The sequence below is a fragment of the Artibeus jamaicensis genome, unplaced genomic scaffold, assembly GCF_021234435.1.
Source record: "Artibeus jamaicensis isolate MK-2021 breed Jamaican fruit bat unplaced genomic scaffold, CSHL_Jam_final contig_3207, whole genome shotgun sequence".
Lineage (NCBI taxonomy): Eukaryota > Metazoa > Chordata > Mammalia > Chiroptera > Phyllostomidae > Artibeus > Artibeus jamaicensis.
In genome coordinates, this window is record NW_026521758.1 from 273,041 (window position 1) to 295,118 (window position 22,078).

At 38.9% G+C, this 22,078-nt stretch overlaps 1 protein-coding gene across 1 annotated transcript in view; it reads left to right on the forward strand.

The window, feature by feature from the left end:
- The window catches only part of CCDC148 (coiled-coil domain containing 148), a 115,142-nt gene extending 99,964 nt beyond the window's left edge, over positions 1-15,178 (forward strand). The window contains exons 9-11 of the mRNA XM_053663545.1: positions 7,876-8,014; positions 10,177-10,383; positions 15,113-15,178. Of these exons, the coding sequence (XP_053519520.1) occupies positions 7,876-8,014; positions 10,177-10,383; positions 15,113-15,145 (379 nt within the window). The 3' untranslated portion in view covers positions 15,146-15,178. The remainder of the gene's footprint in view (positions 1-7,875; positions 8,015-10,176; positions 10,384-15,112) is intronic.
- Positions 15,179-22,078: the final 6,900 nt, after the last annotated feature.

The window sequence follows — 22,078 nt, forward strand, 5'->3', positions numbered from 1 at the left end:
GGGAGGAAACTCCAACCAACTGAGCCACACAGGCCAGAGCAGGATGCCACATTTTTAAAAAGTCATTTTTCTATCCTTCACCTAGCTATCAAATGGGATATCTTTGTAAGTAAGAGAATATCCAACTCAAGTGAAAGCAACTTAAACAATACGGGGTTTTCAAGTCCAAGTACAGTGAGGTCTGGTTTTCTGCATTTTCTTGCCCTGTCTTTCTGCAGGTGGGATGACTTCCTACCGGACAACTGTTGTTCTGCATCACAACACTCAGAAGCAGAAAAGGACTTTTTTCTTGTGACTTGTCTTAAGAACTAGAAAACTTTTTCCTCAGGAGACTTTCCACAGTCCATTGGCCAGAATTGGGTCTTTTTTTCATGTTTATCCCAAACGCTAGCCAAAGGAACAGAAAGCTTGTGAAGGAGCATTTATAAATGGCTCAAGATTAGTCAAGATTCACTCCCAGGGCAGCAGGAGCTAACTTTCTCTGAAGTGGGGAAAATTATGGAGGAAAGTAAATCTTGAATAAAATCAGAATTCTGGTGAACAACAGCAAGGGTAGAGTCAATGTACTCTACAATTACCTTTTCCTTATACTTTTTATGATGAATAAGAATTATTTAAAGCCTAATGGGGTAGCGGAGTCATTACTTTTTAGTTTTAACAGGCTATTTTATCTTGATCATACTATCTCAAAACTTCTACTAGGAATGATATTGCCTCTTAAAGTTAGTGGTAGATGGATTTAGGGACAAAAAAATGGTTTAGGAGTCTTGCCATAATTCCCAAAATGTGCATTCCACCTTCAAAAAATTTACATTCTAAGCAAAAATTGAGCTTTATATGCAAACTACTCTTTAAAAAATGTAAGTAAAAACAGCATGCTTGCTATGAAAATAATAATTTCAGCTTCCAAACAAACCACTTAGCCTTCTCTTCTGAACTGGTTCGCATCCCTAAATCACCCTGTAAGAAATTCTGGAGCCATCACTTTTGGAACCCTGTCATATTTTCACTTCTCTGTCTCCCCTCAAAAAATGTGGCTTTGGATGCTTGTACAAGGTCTGGTTTCACCTGCTGGACCACTTTGTTGTTTTTGATAATTTGGTTCAGTGAATTTTGACCATGATCCTGAGAGCCCACTTTATTCTGGCTGTCAGCTCCCACCAGGATAGCCAGATTGAGCAGAGCCTAGGGACCCTAGAGGTTAGAACCACTGGGTGGGAATTGATGTGGTAGGAAGACAATGTACACACCCAAGCAAAACCCAAGGTGCAGGTTCTGTTGGTCAGAAATGAGTCTGAGGCTAGGGAGCTCCCTGTAAAGCAGGTGGAAAATCAAAAATAGATTTGTATTTCGACAATGGACCTGTGGTTGTGTGGTGGATGGGTGGGAAGACAATTTGAGGAACCACATTGATTAAATTTGGTATTTGGATGGTTTGATTTGAAAAGTTGATGTTAAGAAGTAAAGTCAAGTTATATTTTCTGGGTCAGATCCAGTGCAGCCAAACAAGCAGATCATGTCAGAGCTGTCTTTAACCTGCATTAATCTACCAGGGGCTCACTGCAATCATGCTTTGTAGTGGGGGGGCACTAGGTGTCCACTACCAATGGTAAACCTGAAGAGAGAAGAGTTTCTCTCTGGGCTGTATTCACTGTGGTCATTTTCCAACCTTTAGGCAGTCACAGATGCTGATAACTGTGTCAGCTAGCTTGAGAAAGCACTACCATTTGACTGGAAAGCTCCTTTGACTTCAAGAAAATGTAAAACAACTTTCAGCCAATTTGTAAACACAATGTTTCTTTTATAGGTATGTTTTTGTTAAGATACCTACCACCCTTATGTATTTTATTTGCCACCATTGGCTGCTCCCCCCCGCCCCCCACAAAGGTATCTTATGTAGTGGAACTATATCCCAGAGAAATGGTTTATTTTTAATATATTTTATTGATTATTTTATTACACTTGTCCCATTTTTTCTACCCTTTATTATCTCCTGCCCTGTCTCTGCTCCCCGCATCATTTCCCCATGTTAGTTCATATCAGTGGGTCATACATATAAGTTCTTTGGCTTCTCCATTTCCCATAGTATTCTTAAACTCCCCCTGTCCATTTTTCACCTACTATTTATGTTCCTTTTCCCCCATTCTCCCCTTCCCCACTGCTAACCTTCCATGTGATCTCTATTTCTGCGAATCTGTTCCTGTTCTAGTTGTTTGCTTAGTTTGTTTTGGTTTTTTTTTAGGCTCCGTTGTTAATACCTGTGTTTGTTGTCATTTTACTGTTTGTACTTTTGATTGTCTTCTTTTCTTAGATAAGTCCCTTTAACATTTCATATAATAAGGGCTCAGAGATGATGAATTCCTTTAACTTGACCTTCTCTGGGAAGTACTATATCTGCCCTTCCATTCTAAATAATAGCTTTGCTGAATAGAGTAATCTGGAATGTATGTCCTTGCCTTTCATGACTTTGAATACCTCTTTCCAGCTCCTTCTTGCCTGCAAAGTCTCTTTCGAGAAATCAGCTAATAGTCTTATGGGGACTCCTTGGTAGGTAACTGTCTCCTTTTCTCTTGCTACTTTTAAGATTCTCTCCTTATCTTTAATCTTGGGTAATATAATGTGCCTCAGTGTGTGCTTTCTTGGGTCCAAATTTTTTGGTACTCTGAGCTTCTTGGACTTCATGGCAGTCTATTTCCTTTGCCACATTAGGGAGGTTCTCCATTATGTTTTCAAATAAGTTTTCAATTTCTTACTCTTCCTTTTCTTCTGGCACCTCTATGATTTGGATGTTGGAATGTTGAAAGTTGTCCCAGAGGTTCCTAAGCCTATTCTCATTTTAAAAAAATTGTTGTTTCTTCATTCTATTGTGGTTGAATGTTTATTTCTTCTTTCTGCTCCAAATGGTTGATTTGAGTCCCAGTTTCCTTCCCTTCACCGTTGGTTCCCTGTACATTTTCCTTTATTTCACTTTTCATAGCCTTCACTTTTTCCTCTACTTTGTGTCATAAGCAACCAACTTTGTGAGCATCCTGATTACCAGTGTTTTGAACTGTGTATATGATAGGTTGGCTATGTCTTCATCAGCTAACTGTATTTCTTCTGGAGCTTTGACCTCTTCTTTCATTTGGTCTATATTTGTTCGTCTCAGTGTGCCTGTTCACATAGTAAGGGGTGGAGTTCAGGTATTTGACAGGGTGGGGCAACTCACCTTGCTGCACTGTGGTGCTGTATGTTGGGGAGTGGTCTGAGAGGGAACAATGCTGCTTGCTTGGCTCTCTGTCTGCTTTCAGTCACCTCCCCCCCCCCCCCCCAGCTAGCCACAAGCAGTTGGGCCCTTCTGCTGCTAATTCCCAGGTGGGTGGTTTTGTGTACCTTCTAGGACCCTGTGGGTCTCTCCAACAAACTGTCCTGTGATGCTGGGAGTTTTTCCTGCTGCCTCAACCCCCACAGTTTTTTTCAGTCAGAGGTTTTGAGGCTTTATTTGCCCGTACTGCAACCCTGGATTCTGTGGTTTGTCTCATTCCCCAGTTGTTTCTTCTGGTTTATCCACATGCAAATTTGGGGCTGCTGGCTCCGCCAGCCACCATCTTGTCTGGTCCTTCAGCAGCTGCTTTGCTTCCAGCCCTCTCTGCCCCAGCTGCCTGTCTCCACCCTTCACATTGGTCTGGATGAATGTTTCTTTTTTAACTCCTTGGTTGTCAGACTACTATACAGTTCAATTTTCTGGCCATTCTGGTTATTTTTTGTTTTTAAATTTGTTGTTTCCTTGTTTTGGTTGTGGATGGAGGAAAAATATATCCCATCTTGGATGGAAGTTTCAGGAAATAGTTTAAACATGACTACTGAGAAAACTAGTAGCTAAATTAATTCTAAGTTGGTTTTGAATTTTGGGAATGTTTCAAATAGGTGAAAACAGGGAGACAGCTGACCTTCATCTGGTTGAACTCTCAGAGCCCAGTCACCCTCCATTTCTGAATTACCTGTTTTATCTCACGTCTTCTTCTGGGAAATCATGGTAAAATAATAACAGTGGATTTCAATATTTAGAGGCAGGGGATGCTGGGTGGGGATCGAGTGGTAAATATCTCATACTTATGCAGGCTGAAATTCCCTGAAGTGTTAGAAGTGCCCAATAAGTCTTGAAACTGTAAAGTGTTAGTGGCTATTTTAAAGATAAAAATTACAAAACAATTTAAATTAGAAAATTTGGATGGCCAAAAAAAAAATACAAATTGTAGACAGTACTGCAATCCAAAGATCTTTTGTCTAAGGATATTTATAAACTTGCAAATGTTTAAGATAATTGTAAAGTCTTTAATTTTTTTTAAATTATAGTCATTTTTTCCATATTCAGAAAGGAGGTAAAGTGATCAGAATATTTTTCAATATCTGTGTAATTTAGGTCATTCTGTCATCATTATCACCAGTAAAGCAGTTAAATTAAAAAAAGAATTTTGGGATGTAAAAGCTAATCCTCATTATTTTATACAGCTAAGCTATTTTGCTTAGATTTTTCTGTACAATTGAAAGATGAAGATTTGGTTAGGAAAGATAAATGTCCAGATCTGAATCTAGAAGTGCAGCTATATTAAATTTGTTTTTATTTTAGAGACTGAGTAAGAAATGATTGCTTAGAAGAGGCTATTATGTTAGAATTGTACCATCCAGAAGACTCAGTACCTATTACAGTGGGGGCAGTTTCTTCCTCACAAACAGCATCCTAATGGAGATGCATGTCTGTGCCATTAGCATTGCTGATGTGGATATTTGCCTCAAGATTTAAGCCTGCGGCTGTGGCAACTGCTATAAATATTCTAAAAATAATAATTTTGTGAGTATTTATATATGATTTCCTCTAAGATGTTTTTATTCCATGTATGCTAGAAAAATGACCGACAATTACATAATTCTGGTAATTGGGAAAAGCTGTTGAAATGTGAGGCTTCTAAAATCAAAAAGAAGAACAAAATAGATGTGATCATTGTTCATGACATATTTGGTTTTAATGTAATATTAGCATTTCATACATTTAAATAGTTTTGGTGTTGTCTCTAAAATGACACCAAATTGATACATTCACGCAACGTATTATATAAAAATGCACTGAGTGCCACAAATTCTCCTGCTGCTATATTTATTAATAGCAACATACACTGCTTAATGTGTGCCTTAATTTGAAAGGCATTTTTATAAATGTTTGCTATTTGCACTTTCTCTTTGAGAAAAACCTTACATCACCATTCAATATGAGGGGCCATCAAAGAAATTAGCTTAGAAGTACTTCTTCATTTCCCAATGGATTTAAACTATTTTAGAAAATTATGGGTAGGATTGCTTATAGATTATTTTAGGTCAGGTTCAGTAGAAGCAATGCTGGGACTGAGATTGTAACAAGTGATTTGTTGAGCAATGCTCTCCAGAGAAGGGTGGCAGGGGAAGCAAGATACAGCAGGGGAGAATGTCTGCGCAAGGAGGAGAACTCAGTAGGAAGGAGCTGCAGTCTGCTCCTACAGTGGAGCTCTGCAGCACAGATGGTATCACAGAGTTGGACCTATCTTGAGGAAAGTGGGGTGGCCTTTTGTATTTCCACATCAGCAAATCAATCATTGGTTGTGGGTATCCCTTGAAAGCATGTAGGAGAGTTGCTTTCTACATGGGGTAGTTTTCAGCTGGCTCATAGCAGTTCTCCACAGAATGAAGGTGCATCTGTGAATTATCAGCATCTTGGTAATGGAAATTCTAGTTAATAAAGGTGATGTGTAATGGTTTCAACAGCATCCATTATATAGATGAATGATAATTCAGAAGAACAAAAAAAATATTGAACTTAGATCCTGTCACTTTGTGCTCCACAGCACACATTTCCACACCCACCCACCTACATTCATAATCAAATAAAGGTGGAAATTCAAGCCATGTTAAAAACCTTTTGCTTATAGAAACAGTTTAAAAACATTAATGAGGACATGGACTGTAGGTCTTAATGCTGTTGTAGCTGGGGGCAAATATCTTAATAGTTAACACAGCAACCAGGACCAGGTTCCAGTCCCAGAGTTCTGAGTAACAGAGAAGCTATGTGGCTAACTGCTATTAAATGCCCTTGTCATAATGAAAATGAGTTCCTTCATAAAGGACCAGAGATATTGTTCTTGAAGACTTGAAGGTGTTTTAAATGCCACATAGACTCAGGAAAGCCTTCTTCTAGGCTTAATACCCCTATTTGAAATGTTTTATTTGCAAAAGCCTTTGACTGTCCATACGTGCCTAACTGATTCAGACAAAATGAGACACTCAAGGTGTTCATCTCAAATTCCTTCTCTGCAACAGATTATGTTATACTGAGGAACTACAGAGTATCCTTCCTGGTAGAATACCTTTAACCTTTTTCATCCCATTATAGAGCTGTTAGAGTTTATCTTCTTTGAAAAAGAATTTCTTTCTTGCTACTTGCCAGAATAATGAAATGCTTTACAGACTAGATGAACTTGTGTGAAGACAGTGGAATTCCCATTAGTTTCACTGATGTAAAGAGGTTTTTATTGTTTTAAGTTGACAAATGTTTTTCAAAGTCATAGAAGACATACAAAATTTTTTGAATTGTACAGTTAACTTTAAAGTAGAAGATCATTGATATAATAGAAGTAAACAATAGCAAGTCTTCATCTTTGATCAAGAAAGTATTTATTGCTAATAATAATCCCTCTGATTGCATCCGACTTGATTATTCCAAGTTATTTAACAGGAGTAATAGTATGCAAATAATCTCAGAATAATGAAGAGACATTAATTCAGTTTAGAGTTCAAGTTGATACTGCAACCTTTTCACCCTGTATAGGGCTTTGCTAATATAGTTGACCCTTGAAACAACAGGAATTTGAACTGCATGGGTCCACTTATATGAAGATATTTTCAATAAATACAGTCAGTTCTTCCAGTCTTCATTTTTGTATTTGTGATTCAACTGCAATGGTATTTTCACATTCCCAGCTATGGCTTCCTAACCATAGGTTTCCAGCAGTGAGATAAAAAATAGTGTATTGACTCTCCAGTTGGTTGTATCTGCCAATGGGAAAAGCTGATTGAAGAGTCCAAAGCTCTACCTGAATTTTTGACTGTGCCATGTAGATGCCCAATGTTATTCAAAAGTCAAGTGTACTTTACATAGGAATGCAGACCAGGTCAGTGGCTAAGAGTGTTCTGAGGTGAAAAAGACATTTTGGAGCATGGTGGATATGTTATTGGTAAGGTGACTAGAAGGGACCCTTTTTACAGATGATTAATGATTTGAAATTTAATTTCATTGGTTATTTTTTCACTACCAATGTCTACTCTTACCTCCCATCCCCCAAAAGTGAGATGTTGAGAAGGTAAAGTAAAAGATAATTTTAAGTTTGCTTTTAAAGTCAAACTTTGAAGTACATTCCTCAGGCCTTAGTTTTCTTTGTGTAATTAAGTTTATTTAATTGTCTACATTTGTATTTTCCTCCAGTCTAGAAATAGAAATTTTGTTGAATAAGCAAAATTCCTATTAATCTGCATTTTAAAAGTTTTATTTTCCAATATTTAAAAATTTTATTTATCAGTTATTATATTTAAAATACAGGTAAGATGGAATAAATACTTTAACAATACTATGTCTCATTGTTAAACTTCAAATTATTCCTGGAACTTATGGCAAGAATAAATAAAGAATTCACAGAACCCATTGTATTAGAATTTAGGAACTTTTCAATAGCAGGCATTTAATTTACCTAATGTGTTTAAAAACTTTAATTTTATGTAATCATTATCACTTGCTAATAGTTTGAGTAGTTTGAGATTCCACAGACTTCATTATTGCTTAACAATATTGTGTAACATTTTTGTTTCTTCCAGAAACTTCCAATTAAGTGAAGAAGATCACTGGATTTACCAATGTGTTTTGGATCAGTATCCTGGAGATCTTTGTGGCAGAAGGACTCTGTATCTTGACATGTTACAAAGATATTTTCCTCACAAATCTAGGCATGCTTTGGTGAGTACTAGCAAGTTAAATTGTTTTCATGGCTCTTATATTAAGTAAAAAATAATTTTTTAATGGTGCTCTAAAATTTAGTTTTTCCTACATTCTAGAAAATATTAAGATTATAGGTTGAAAGTCTGTCATTTTTCAAGTCTGTATGGTCCATAAGAGTGTGGGTAACCCCTCTGGCAACATTTATTCCTCTGTGCTCACTTGCCCCAGCGGTCTTCACTCTGGCTGCTCCGCTAGTGTTTGACCTCCAGGTATGTGTACATGCACCTGCCCGCCATCAGACGTTTTTCATCGCTGCTTCTTGCCTGGAAGTAGGATGCCTGCTCCTTCATCCACAGAGCTGCCACACTCAGTCCTTCTAGTCATGGGGAAACCAACAGTCGCATCGGGGGCTGGTTCTTACCTATACTACCCCCACCACAACCACCCTGCGCGGTCCCTCCAACTGGGTCTGAAACACAAATGCTTCAAATTCAGAGTCACGACTAAAATGTTCCTGAGAAGGGCCTGGAAAATCACTGTTTCATTCTTTAGATGACAAGACAAGAAAACAAAAGTTATCACAGCACCAATTGATTTAATAATAACTCACTTTAAAGTATATATGTAAACAAGCACACATAGACTTTTAAATGGGTCATTCTATAAAAGATTATTGCATAATCTGCATTTTTGTAATTGTTTTAAATTAAGCAAGTGCTAACAATACTAAAATGTATATAGAATTTGCCTTATGTCAGTCATATGTAGACTCCTGTCACGTACATACCAGTAGGTGAGGGAAGTGCCATTGTTACATTCACTTTACAGATAAAAGAAAGACTGAAGCAAAGGCCACACAGCTAGTGTAACCATCATCTAACCTCTCCCCCAGCCTGCCACCCTGTAATTATTTGTTTCAATTCTGACCTATAAACAGAAGATACCTGTTATATAAAAAGCATGTTATATAATAAATAATTCTCTCTAGAATTTTTAAAGTCTTAGTTTATTAAGACTTTCTTTTTAGTTTTAAAGACTTTCTTTTTCTTCCCTGTTGAATCTAGTTGCTTCTGTGACCAGCTGTCATTTTTATCTTTGTAGACGTTTATATTTGCCTGCTATTTACATAATAAGATTTTGCATTTACTTCTTACATTGGGTTGATTAGTATGCATTTCTGCATGATGTATATTTCCTTTCTTAATGTTTGAGAGGTTTTAAGTATATTTTTGTCTTTGGGGAACAAAGCTAAAAAGTTTACAGAACAGATTTTAGTAGCTGATGTTTGGTTTAAGTGAAGCCATAGCCTGTTTCATCATGTACCTCATTAACCAAACTAAATTATTATTTTAGGTAGGACCAACCTTATCCTGCATGCTACTTTCTTTTTTTCATGCCATTTAGAGGTTAAGTAATGTATCAAATTCAGAGACATGGCCTCTAGTAGCAAAATAAAGAATTGTTTAGGTCAGTGACTCTGAATTTCAGAAGACACACCTTTCTATAATGAGCATTTCAAAATCACCTGCAGAGATTTCCTTATCTGTATTCCTCTTCCTCCCCTCAAATCTGAGCTCTCTCCTGGTTGAGATTCATGCCAACAGGAGCTGCTGGTCCTGATGTGAGAATGCCATGTCCCTCAGGGGTGTGGGATGGGAAGGGCTACTGTCATCGCTGTAATTACTTCAAGTTTAGATATCTTAACATCAAAATGTTTCAAAGATCAAGGCAAACTGAGTTGTCAGGGTTATTGTAACAATTTTTTTTGTGTTTATTCACACAAACTGTCAAACTGAAGTTGTTAAAATACCAAAAGTAATTTAAAGATGGAATATTTTTGAAATTATACATAGGGGAAATAACGCTCTGCCTGTAGATTCATTGTCATGTACAAGTAGAAGTTATTTTAGAGCCACCTGGTTTGACTCTGTCCTACACAAGGAATGTGGACTTCAAAACATTAAGCGACTGGTCCTCAGTCACCAGTTAGGCACAGGCTCGGAACTCTGGGACCGGAACCTGGTCCCGGTTGCTGTATTAACTGTTAAGGTATTTGCCCCCAGTTTTTAAAAATTAGTTGTTACACATTTTATTCATTTTTGTAACAATAACATAAGGCATAGGCTCACTTTTGTTATAAGTATAATAAGTGTAATCATAGCTATCTGTTATGTTTTCAGGTTGAACATGAGAAATGTTGTCACCAATACCGCTTCACTAGGGAGCAACGAAGAATCCTGATATCAAACTGGAATAAGAATAGGAGAGATTTTATACAGAAGGCTGTGCTGACACTTGCTGAAGCCTGTGCAACTTATGAAATGGAGAACACATTGGCTAAGGATAGAAAAAAGCAACAGGACCTGTGTGCTGACCTGAAAGCTAAGGTAAGATGCTTTGCAGAAGGCATTTCAGTATTTGCCTGGGTATTCATTTAAGAATCCACGTTTTCCTTTTGTTCAAATCCAGCTTGAGTTCAATTTCTCTAAAAAGCCTATTTTGAATAAAATTGTTAGTTCAAATAATATGAAATTGCACTTTTAGGTTAAAGTAGTCAACAATGAACAGTTTCATTATGGTTCAACCAGAGTTACTACAGCCGGAGGTTAATACTGAAGTCTTGGTTGGGAGATAGCCAACATCAAACCATAAATACTGTACACCACAGTTAGGTGCTAGAGAAAAGTGCAGTGTAATTGTAAAGTACATGTCTGATGTTTTTTCAAAGACTCGTGAGCCTCTCATTCACATTAAAGATGTAATAAAGGTCAAGTAATGAAGAGGAAAGAGGGTATGTTGGAAGGGCTGTGTGTGAGTCCTCAACCAAGGGAAAGGACGAGGAGATGGGGTTTTCTTCCCCCTCAGACCCAGTGAGCGGCCTGCACAGCCACTTGGAGAGTTTAGTGGGTAACCCTTGTTGTTGGAGGCTTGAGGACTGGTGTCTGATGCTCACAGGGAAATATAGAGGAGCTGCCTCTGTGGCAGAACTGAAAACCAGAGTGGCTGCCGTGTTAGGAAAATGAGACAGGCTGCTGTGTTGGGAGTAACTGCATTCCCCAGACTGGTCATGGGTGCCTAAGTCCGGGAAACCCCATATGGGTGTGGCCTCTCTGGGAGTGTTGGCAGGGCCATTAGAAAGACATTGTATCGAGGTATAGCATGCACACAGTAAAGCGCACAAATCTTGATTTATTGATAAATGACATGGTGGAAGAATGATGACACGACAAGAAATTTTATTTTCTTGATAAAAGAAAATAACCTGGCAAATGTTACAGTATACAAATTAATAGCACATAAAAACAAATGTCCCTATTTTAAAACACTAGAGGAAAAATTCCTGCTCTTTGTTTTTTGTTTTTTAACAAAAAGATATTTATTTTGCCATTGCATAAACCTGGGTGGTCCTAAAAGGAACAGAAGCTGCATCAGGTCTGATCTACCACGGCCTACAGAGCCAATGGATGTTTTTTTTTCTCCATCTGTGGCTGATAAAAAAGCACACAGGGGTCAGGGCCAAGACATGTCCTTATACATTTCTCGCCTGTTAATATTCATTTTATACATATTATCATTAGTCCTTGAGCTATGCTGTAAGTGATAATTTTCTTTTTATTGTATTGCATTGAGGTAAACATAAATGCATAAAGTACAGAGAACTTAAACATACTGTTGAATGTTTTACAAGTATATGTTACCCCATGGAAATATCATTGAGATCAAGGTATAGAACCTTTCCTGCAGGTCAGAAAGCTCCTCATGCATCTTTTTGGTACATACTACCCCCCACTCATAACTATTATTCTGAATTCATCATCATAAATTAGTGTTGTTTACTCATGAATTTCATATAAATCAAATCATACAGTGAACACTCTTTTTTATACATTTTAAAATGTTTTTTAAAATATATTTTATTGATTATGCCATTACAGTTGTTCTATTTCCCCCTTTATTCCCCTCCACCCTGCACACCCCTCCCCCACTATTCCCCCCTTTAGTTTATGACCACGTATCTCAAGTTCATTAGATTCTATATTTCCCCTACTATTCTTGCCCTCCCCCTATGTATTTTCTACCTACCATCTATGCTACTTATTTTCTGTACCTTCTCCCCCCTTCTCTTCCTCTCACTCCCCTGTTGCTAACCCTTCATGTGATCTTCATTTCTGTGGTTCTGCTCCTGATCTAGCTGTCCTCTCTTAGTTTGATTTTGTTTTAGGTGTGGTTGTTAATAACTGTGAGTTTGCTGTCCTTTCACTGTTCATCTTTTTTATCTTCTTTTTCTTAGGTAAGTCCCTTTAACATTTCCTATAATAAGGGCTTGGTGATGATGAACTCCTTGAATTTGATCTTATCTGAGAAGCACTTTATCTGCCCTTCGAGTCTAAATGAAAGCTTTGCTGGATAGATCAATCTTGGCTGTAGGTCTTTGGACTTCATGACTTGGAATACTTCTTTCTAGCCCCTTCTTGCCTGTAAGGTCTCTTTTGAGAAATCTACTGACAGTCTGATGGGAAGTCCTTTGTAGGTGACTGTCCCCTTATCTCTTGCTGCTTCTAGGATTCTCTCCTTCATTTTAATCTTGGCTAATATAATGATGATGTGCCTTGGTGTGTTCCTTCTTGTGTCCAACTTCTTTGGGACTCTCTGAGCTTCCTGGATTTCCTAGAAGTCTATTTCCTTTGCCAGATTGGGGAAGTTCTCCTTTATTATTTGTTCAAATTAGTTTTCCACTCGTGACTGTTCCTCTTCCCCTTCTGGTACCCCTATAATTTGGATATTGGAACATTTAAAGATGTCCTGAATGTTCCTAAGCCTCTCCTCCTTTTTTTGAATTCTTGTTTCTTCATCATTTTCTGTTTAGTCATTCTTTTCCTCCTTCAGGTCCACACCTTTGATTTGAGTTCATTTTCTTTCCATTACTATTTGTTTCTTGTGCATTTCCCTTCCTTTCAATTAGTTTAGCCTTCATTTGTTTCTCTAATTTGTGACTAAAATCAAGCAGTTCTGTGAGCATCCTGATCACCAGTGTTTTGAACTGTGCATCTGAAAGTTTGGCTGTTTCTTCGTCACTTAGATTTATTGGCTCTGGGGCTCTGAGTTGTCCTTGAGCCATGTTTTGGTCTGTTCGTGCCTGTTATGTATGAGGAGCAGAGCCTAGGTATTCACCAGGGCGGGGCCATCCAGGTTGCTGGTTTGTGACGCTGTACGTGAGGGCGGGGTCAGAGAGGGACAATAGCTGTTCCCTCTGCTGCTTCCCTCTGCTGGGGCCTGCGTGGTCCGTTTCACTGCTTGCTCCTTTGCAGGTTTATCTGCACTCGAATGTGTGACCCCGGTCAGCCTGCTGCCTTGCGCCCTCAGTGGGTCCGCCTGCTACTCCACACCTGGGATCCGCCCACGGCTGCTGGCGCACCTGGGTCGTGCTCCTGGGTTGGTCTGGTGGATCTTTCCTGCCTGACCCTGCTCTGCTACTGGCTCTGCCCCTCTTACCAGTTTGGCTGAAGGGTTCGTTATTGTCAGACTTCCGTATAGTTCAATTTTCTGTGGTTTGGCTGCATTTTTGTTGCTAAAACTTTGTTGTTTTTAAATTTGGTTGTAGGAGAAGGTACAGTGCTTCCACCTACACCTCCATCTTGGCGGAAGTCTCTTTTTATACTTCTTTTGCTCATCACATCTATAAGTTTCACCTTTGTTGCGTGTTGTAATTATTTGCCTTTTTTTTTTGCTTGATGGTATTTCATTGTATACATATACCACAATCTTTATGTTCTCTTATTAATGAAAATTTGTGCTATTTCTAGGTTTTTGTTATAATAGTGACAGTGTTACATACATTCTCAAACACGTCTTATGGTGGATATATGCACTCATTTCTTTCTTTTTTAATTTAACTTATTTCTTTTTATTCTTCAATTATAGTTTACATTTAATATTCTTTTGTATTAGTTTTAGGTGTGCAGCATAGTGGTTAGGTAACTATATACTTTACAGAGTTTTCCTCCTAATATTTCCAATATCCTCCTGGCACCATACATAGTTATTACAATATTACTGACTATACTCCCTAGTCTGTACTTTACATCCTTGTAAGTATTTTGTAGCTACCAATGTGTACTTCTTAATCTTTTCACCTCTTTTACCTAGTACCCCACTCTCCTCTCTGGCAAGTATCATTCTGTTCTCTGCATCTATGAGTCTGTTTCAGCTTTTTTTGTCTGTTTATTTTGTTCTTTGAACTTCACATATAAGTGAAATATTATGGCATTTGTCCTTCTCTGAATGACTTATTTAACAACATGCTACTTTCTAGGTCCTTCCGTGCTGTCCCAAAAGCTAAGATTTCCTTTTTTTTTTATGGCTGAGTGTAAATGTACCACAGGTTTTTTATCTGCTCATTTATTTATGGGCATTAGGGTTACTTCCATAGCTTGGCTATTGTAAATAATGCTATAATGAACAGAGGGGCACATATATTCTTTCAAATTAGTGTTTTGGATTTCTTCAGATATATACCAAGAAGTGAAATCTCAAGGTCATAAGACATTTCTATTTTTAATTTTTTGAGGACCCTCTATACTGTCTTCCACAGTGACTGCATCAATCTTCATTTCCACCTACAGTGAACAAGGGTTCCCCTTTCTCCACACTCTCACCAGCACTTGTTGTTTGTTGATTTGTTGATGTTAGCCATTCTGACAGGCGTGAGGTCATATCTCACTTTGATTTTAACTTGCATTTCGCTAGTACTTAGTGATATGAGCATTTTTTCATATCTCTGTTAGCCTCTTTGGAGAAGTTTCTGTTCAGATTCTCTGCCCATTTTCAACTTGGATGGTGTGTGGGTTTTTTGGTGTTGAGTTGCATGAGTTTTAAAATAAATTTTGGATATTAACCCCTTATCAGATGTGAGATTGGTAAATGTGTTTTTCATTGAGTGGGTTGTTTTTTATTTTGTTGATGATTTCCTTTGTTGTACAAAAACATTTTAGTTTGAGGTGGTTTCATATTTGGGTTTTTTATTGTTGTTGTTTGTTTCTCTTGACTGAGAAGAAATATGAGAAAAAATTGCTGAGAAAAAAAATTGCTAATAAAAATATCAGATTTTATTAAAAGGTGGACTTCCAGCCAAGATGGAGGCATAGGTAGATACACTTTGCCTCCTTGCACAATCAAATGAAGGATAATAACAATTTAAAAAGAAAAAATAACCAGAATGGCCAGAAAACTGAACTGTATGTAAATCTGACAAACAAGGAGTTAAGAAGAAACATTCATTCAGACTGGTAAAAGGGGAGGATATGGGCAATCAGGGCAGAGAGGAAGTTCAGAAAGGTGGTGGCTAGAGGACCTGGTGGGTGAGGTGATGGCTCATCAACCTGAATGGGCAAGGCAGTGGCTGGGAAACCTACGCTCTCACATTTGTATGAGAATAACCAGAAGAAACAACTGGGGAACCAAAGAGAGTGCACACCCCAGGCTTCCAGTCAGGAGAAATAAAGTTCAAAACCTCTGGCAGTTAAAAAACTGTGGGGGTTGAGGCAGCAGGAGAAACTCTCAGCCTCACAGGAGAGTTTGTTGGAGAGACCCACAGGGCCAAGAATATACACAAACCCACCGACCAGGGAATCAGCACCAGAAGGGCCCAACTTGCTTGTGGGTCATGGAAGTAGTGACTGAAAGCCAGCAGAGAGCCAAGCAAGCAACATTGTTCCCTTTTGGAACCCTCCCCCACTACAGCACCATAGTGCAGCAAAGGGGGTCCCTCCACCCTGGCAAGTACATAAGGCTCATACCCTTACAATGTAACAGCTGTGCTGAGACAAAAAAAATATGGCCCAAATGATAGAATAGGTCAAAGCTCCAAAAAATAGAACTAAGTGATGAAGAGATAGCCAAACTATCAGATACAGAGTTCAAAACACTGGAAATCAGGATGCTCACAGAAATGGTTGAGTATGGTCACAAAATGGAGGAAAAGTAAAGGCTATGCAAAGTGAAATAAAGGAAAATGTACAGGGATCCAAGAGTGAACAGAAGGAAACCAGGACTCAAATCAACAGTTTGAAGCAGAAGGAAGAAATAAACATTCAACCACAATGGAATGAAGAAACAAGAATTCACAAAAAAATGAGGAGAGGCCAGAGTATAGGAACCTTCAGGACAACTTTCAGTATTCCAACATCTGAATCATAGGGGTGACAGAAAAAGAAGAGGAAAGAACAAGAAATTGAAAACTTATTTGAAAAAAATAATGAAGGTGAACTTCCCCAAACTGGCAAAGGAAATAGAGTCCCACAAAGTGCAAAAAATCCAGGAAGCTCAGAGAGTCTCAAAGAAGTTGGACCCAAGGAAGCAGACACCCAGATACATCATAATTACATTACCCAAGATTAAAGATAAGGAGAAAATCTTCAAAGCAGCAAGAGAAAGGAGACAGTTACCTACAAAGGCGTTCCTCCATGACAATCAGCTGATTTCTCCAAAGAAATATTGCAGGCAAGAAGGGCTGGAAAGAACAGTCATGATAGGCAAGGAAGGACCTACATCCAAGATTACTCTATCCAGCAAAGCTATCATTTAGAATGGAAGGGCAGATAAAATGCTTCCCAGATAAGGTCAAGTTAAAGGAGTTCGTCATCACCAAGCCCTTATTATATGAAATGTTAAAGGGACTTATCTAAGAAAAAGAAGACCAAACAATATGAACAGTAAAATAACAAACTCACAACTATCAACAACCAAACTTAAAACACAGAAACAAAAACAAACTAAGCAAACAACTATAACTGGAACAGAATCACAAAAATGGAGATGACATGGAGGGTTATCAGCAGGGAGGGGATGGGGGAAATGGGGGGAAAAGTACAGGGAATAAGAAGTATAAATGTTAGGTACAAGGGAGTTTAAGAATAGTATGGGAAATGGAGAAGCCAAAAACCTCATATGCTTGACCAATGGATGTGAACTGAAGTGGGGGAATAATGATGGGAGGGCAGGTGCAGGACAGTGGGGAATAAAGGAGGGTGAAATGGGACAACTGTAATAGCATAATCAATAAATATACTTTTTAAAAACTGGAAAAGGTGTCAGATTTTACTGCCTATGTTTTCTTCTATGACTTTTATGGTATCAATTTCTTAAAAGATTTCATTTATTTTTAGAGAGACAGGAATGGAAGGAAGGAGAGGGAGAAAAACATCAATGGGTGGTTGCCTCTCCCTCACCCTCTTCTGGGGCCGTGGTCTACAATACAGTTAGTCACTCTTGACTGAGAATCAAAATGCTGACCCTTTTTCCACAGGCCAGCACTCAATCCACTGAGCTACACCAGCCAGGGCTATAGTATCGATTTTTACGTTAGAGTCTTTATCCTGAGTCTGTTCTTGTATATGGTGTCAGAAAGTGTTCTAGTTTCTTTCTTTTTTTGAATGTATCACTCCAACTTTCCCAACACTGTTTATTGAATAGACTACTATCTTTATCCCATTGTGCATTTTTGACTTCTGTGTCAAATATTAACTGACCATATGGATGTGGGTTTACTTTGGGCTCTCTATTCTGTTTCACTGATCTATATGTCTGTTTTTATGTCAGTACCATGCTGTTTCAATTACTATGGCCATGTAGTGTAGTTTGGTATCAGGTAGTATGATAATTCCAACTTATCTCTTCTTTCTCAATATTGCTGAGGTTATTCTAGGTCTTTTGTGGTTCTATATAAATCTTTGGATTTATCTGTTCTAGTTCATGAAATATGCCATTGGTATCTTGATAGGAATTATGTTGAACCTGTAAATTGTTTTGGGGAGTATAAACATTTTAATTATGTTAATCCTGCCTGTCCATAAGAATGGTATATGCTTCCATTTATTTGTATTTTCTTTTTTCAGTATCTTATAATTTTCTGACTACAGGTCTTTTACCTTTTTAGTTAAATTTATCCCATAGTATTTTTTGATGCAGTTGTAAATAGAATTGTTTTTTCTTTTTAGTTTGCCTTTCTGACAATTCATTATTGATATATAAAAATGCAACCACTTTCTCTTTCTTTTATCATTGTTCAAGTACAGTTGTCTCCATTTTTACCTCACCAGTGTAATCATACGGTATGCAACTTTTTGAGTCTGGCTTTTTTTATTAAGCATAATGCATTTGAGATCAAGCCATGTTATAACATGTATTAATAGTTTTTTTTAATCCTGAGTAGTATTCTATGATATGGTTTATTATCAGTTATCCATTCACCAGCTATTTCCAGTTTTTGGCAACTTGTATCACAGTATTTCGTTCATGGTAGGGCTAGGCCTTAGGCTTTCCCTGGGCCTCAGGGGGCAACTTGCCATTCTTATTCATTTCCCTGCAGAAGATTCTCACTAGACACTTGCCAGTCTGGTAGAGAAAGAAGCATTCTGCTTTCCTGGTCAGCCTCACTCTCAGTCAGGCTGGACCTATGTCCCTGGGCCTTGGGGCTAGAACCTACTCAGTGACCTGTCCTCTTTAAGGCAGACAAACCCTGGCTTGTGTCTGGGTGGTAACTGTGTGGGAGAGAGCTTCCTGCCCCTTTTCCAGGAGAGGAGAATTTTAGCTGCAGTCTTCTCTACTGCTATAGTGGCCTTGTGTTTTTCAGGTGTTCTTCCTTGGGTAAGCCAGTTCTCACGTTGCTTCTCTTCTTGGAGCCATCTTTTTTTCTTTAACTCTCTTGTTATTTTGTTGCCCTGTGCCCTCTGCTGTCTAATGGGTTCAAAAAACATTCCAACGTTCTAGGTTATTTCACTTTTTCTTACAGTTAATGTTGGAGCAACATTTTTCTGCTGGAATGTGCTAATGATAGTGAGCCTATCAATCTTTTATGTGCCCTATTTAAGAAATCGTTGGCTAGTGTATGGGGCTAATTTTCAAAGGCATCCTGCTTGACATTATTGTGTCCATCAGGGTTCCTGCCAGAGTTGAGGAGAACCCCAAACAGTGCAGTGGAACCACAATAAATGGGAACCTGACAGGTGAAGGAGAAGGAGTCTAACAGAAGAAAATGTGTACGACCCCCATCAGGGGAATTTTTCCACAAACAGTTCAGCTCACCATCATGGCAACAAAACTGGCAGGAGGGCAAGAGTCAGCATTTACCACCTGCCAGGTTTGCTTGGGACAGTGTCAGTGACCAGTGTGATGAGAAGTCTGTTGTCCTTTCCTTGACCTCTCCTCCCCCTTTACCTTCCGTCTGTGGACTGATTATCTAAAATATAAGAAATGAAAGGAGATGTATCTTCTAAATAAAGAGTGAAGAGTTGATTAATTTTGGAACTGGACAATTTAATTTTGAATCAAGAATATTTTTGTGAGCCTGAAAAGATGGCAGTGAGGTAGGAAAGAGCAGATCTCCCTAGCCGATCTACGGAGCAGCAGAGCAAACACCCAACAGTACCCCAGCATATATGAAAATAAGAGACCAAAAATTGTAGTAGACACTGAAAAACCAGACCATAAGGAGAATGCTTCAGGACAATAAGGTCCCAGGGACCAGCACAGGGACCAGTGCAGCTATAGCCCCAGCAGATGGGCGCCCATCAGGGGGGAGGGACCTGGGCAGGGGAGGGCAGTCCCAGCCAAGCAAAGGCAGCACCAGGAGAGACTTGGTTGCTTGAAGTTGCAGAGAGGGGAATAAGGACTAAGTGGCAAACACACAGAGGCTGTGAACACCCACAGAGTCTGTGGATGCTGGTTGGGGAGAGTTGAGAGTTGCACGATGGTGGGCCCTGACCCAGATAGTCCCTGGTCTGGCTGGAGAATTGGGCTGTGTGTACAGAGGCCAGGCCACAGTATGGAGTGGCAGGCTTGAGTAGGAGGAATTTCTCAAACAGAAAAAGTGAAAAGAGAGACACTGTTTGGGAAATTCTCCTGCTACAGCCTCTCTGGCTACTGCCCCACCCAGCTGGGCAGTGATCCCAAGGTTGCACAGAAGGCCCTGTGCACCCCCATAGCACTGGGAAGGGTGTGCGCCCAAACCTGTGGGACCAAGGCAGTCTGGCCCAGTGCACATGCGCCTGTGACTGAGCCCACAGCAATAACCTCAGGGAAAGAGCACTCTGTGGAAGACCTGGATCCCACACATGAGGCACCAGGGAGAGGCACCAGGCTAGCCCTGGGGAGTGTGCAAGAAGCTGACTGAGTGCAGATCTGGAAGGGAGAAAAACCATACCAGTCACCCCTCAGCCTGCTGCAGCCAGCAAGATGAGAAAAACCGATTTAGCCAGTTTGAAACCAACAAAAGGCTTTTTTTGCTTTTTTAAGTAACTTTAAATTTTTAATTTTTAAATTATTTTTTCTTTCAATTCCTCTTTTCTCTCCATCTTTGTTTTATTCTTCCTTTTTTCTTTCCAATTTTATCTTTTTTTTTATTGTTCTGCCTTTAAAAAAAATACTCACAAATGAGAAAAAAAAAACCTGGAACTGTGAAAAGACCAGAGTTGGACCCAAAGAGGGGACATCCCAACAGCTGAGACAGTGAGACAAATTTCACTTTGCTGTTACAGAGAACCTGCATGTTATTGCGTATTTGTATTATTATTATTTTTTCATTATTCTTACAGCTTTTATTTTAATAGTATTTTTGTATTTTTCTTCTTTCAGTATAGTCTTCTTTGCTTGGCTGGTTATATTGTATCATTTGACAGGTTTCCCGTGTTCTCTCTTCCACAGTGTATTGCTAATTTACTGTCCTTCACGTCACTTGTGTTTCTTTAGCACACTACTCAAGGTCCTATACTCCCTATTCTTGTTATCCAGGTCACATAGAGTCTGTCATATGATTGTTGCTCTAATGTGGGGCGACTTTGCCTGCAAGTCCCCCCATCTGCCACAGATGAAAGTAACACTACCAAGACATGATCTGCTTGGGGAGGAGTGGTGGCCAATTTCTCCCCAAGAAAAAGGAGCAGAAAAAGGCCAGGAGCCCTTTCCTCATTGGCTTTTGTTGGGTTGTAATACACAGGAATACAGGCAGCAAGGATCAAACAGTAGATAACATTTCAAAGAACTCCAAGGGCTTAGTCTGAGTCAGTGTCTGTCAGGAATAGGTGTTACAGAAACTTTGGGAGACATACTCATTTCTTGCTTGGACCCTTAACATATGAATGAAAGCACTCTTAGAAAAGCAGGTTTCACAGGACTTTTAGGAATTCTTTCTTATGCCTGATTACCCTGGATACCACTCTAGCAAGGCAGGGAGCTGCACCCCTTCCCCCATCAAGGTTAGCAGCTGACCTTTCAATGGAAATGCTCAAAGCCACAAGAGAATGGCAATATATATTCCAAGTAATGAAAACCAGAGGCCTGCAACCAAGGCTACTTTACCCAGCAAGGCTCTCAATCAAGATAGATGGCCAAATAAGGGGCTCCCCAGACAAAAGAAGTCTAAAAGAATACACTTCAATCAAACCAGCTCTGCAAGACATGCTAAAGGGAATGCTTTAAGGAAAGGAAGGAGGAGAGAGAGAGAGAGAGAGAGAGAGGAACAGGGGTACAAAAATGGCAGTGAATAAGTACCTATCAATGATAACCTTAAACGTAAATGGATTAAATGCTCCAATCAAAAGACATAGAATAGCTGAAAGGATAAGAAGGCATGATCCACACATATGCTGCCTACAAGAGACCCACCTCAGGACAAAAGACCTATACAGACTAAAAGTGAAGGGCTGCAAACAAATTTTCCAAGCAAATGGACAGGAAAAAAAGCTGGGGTAGCAATACTCTTATAAAAAAAAATAGACTTCAAAAAAAGGGCCATAAAGAGAGGGTCACTTCATAATGCCCAAGGGAAAAATCCACCAAGAAGACATAAACATTGTAAATATATATGCACCCAACATAGAAGCACTCAAATACATAAAATCTTAGAGGACTTCAGGAAAGATATTGACAGCAACACAATTATATTAGGGGATTTTAACACCCCACTGTCAAAAATGGACAGATCTACCAAACAAAATATTAACAAAGATATTGTGGCATTGAACAATGCCCTAGATGAAATGGACTTAACTTATATAGAGAGAGCCCTTCATCCCAAAGAAGCTTAAT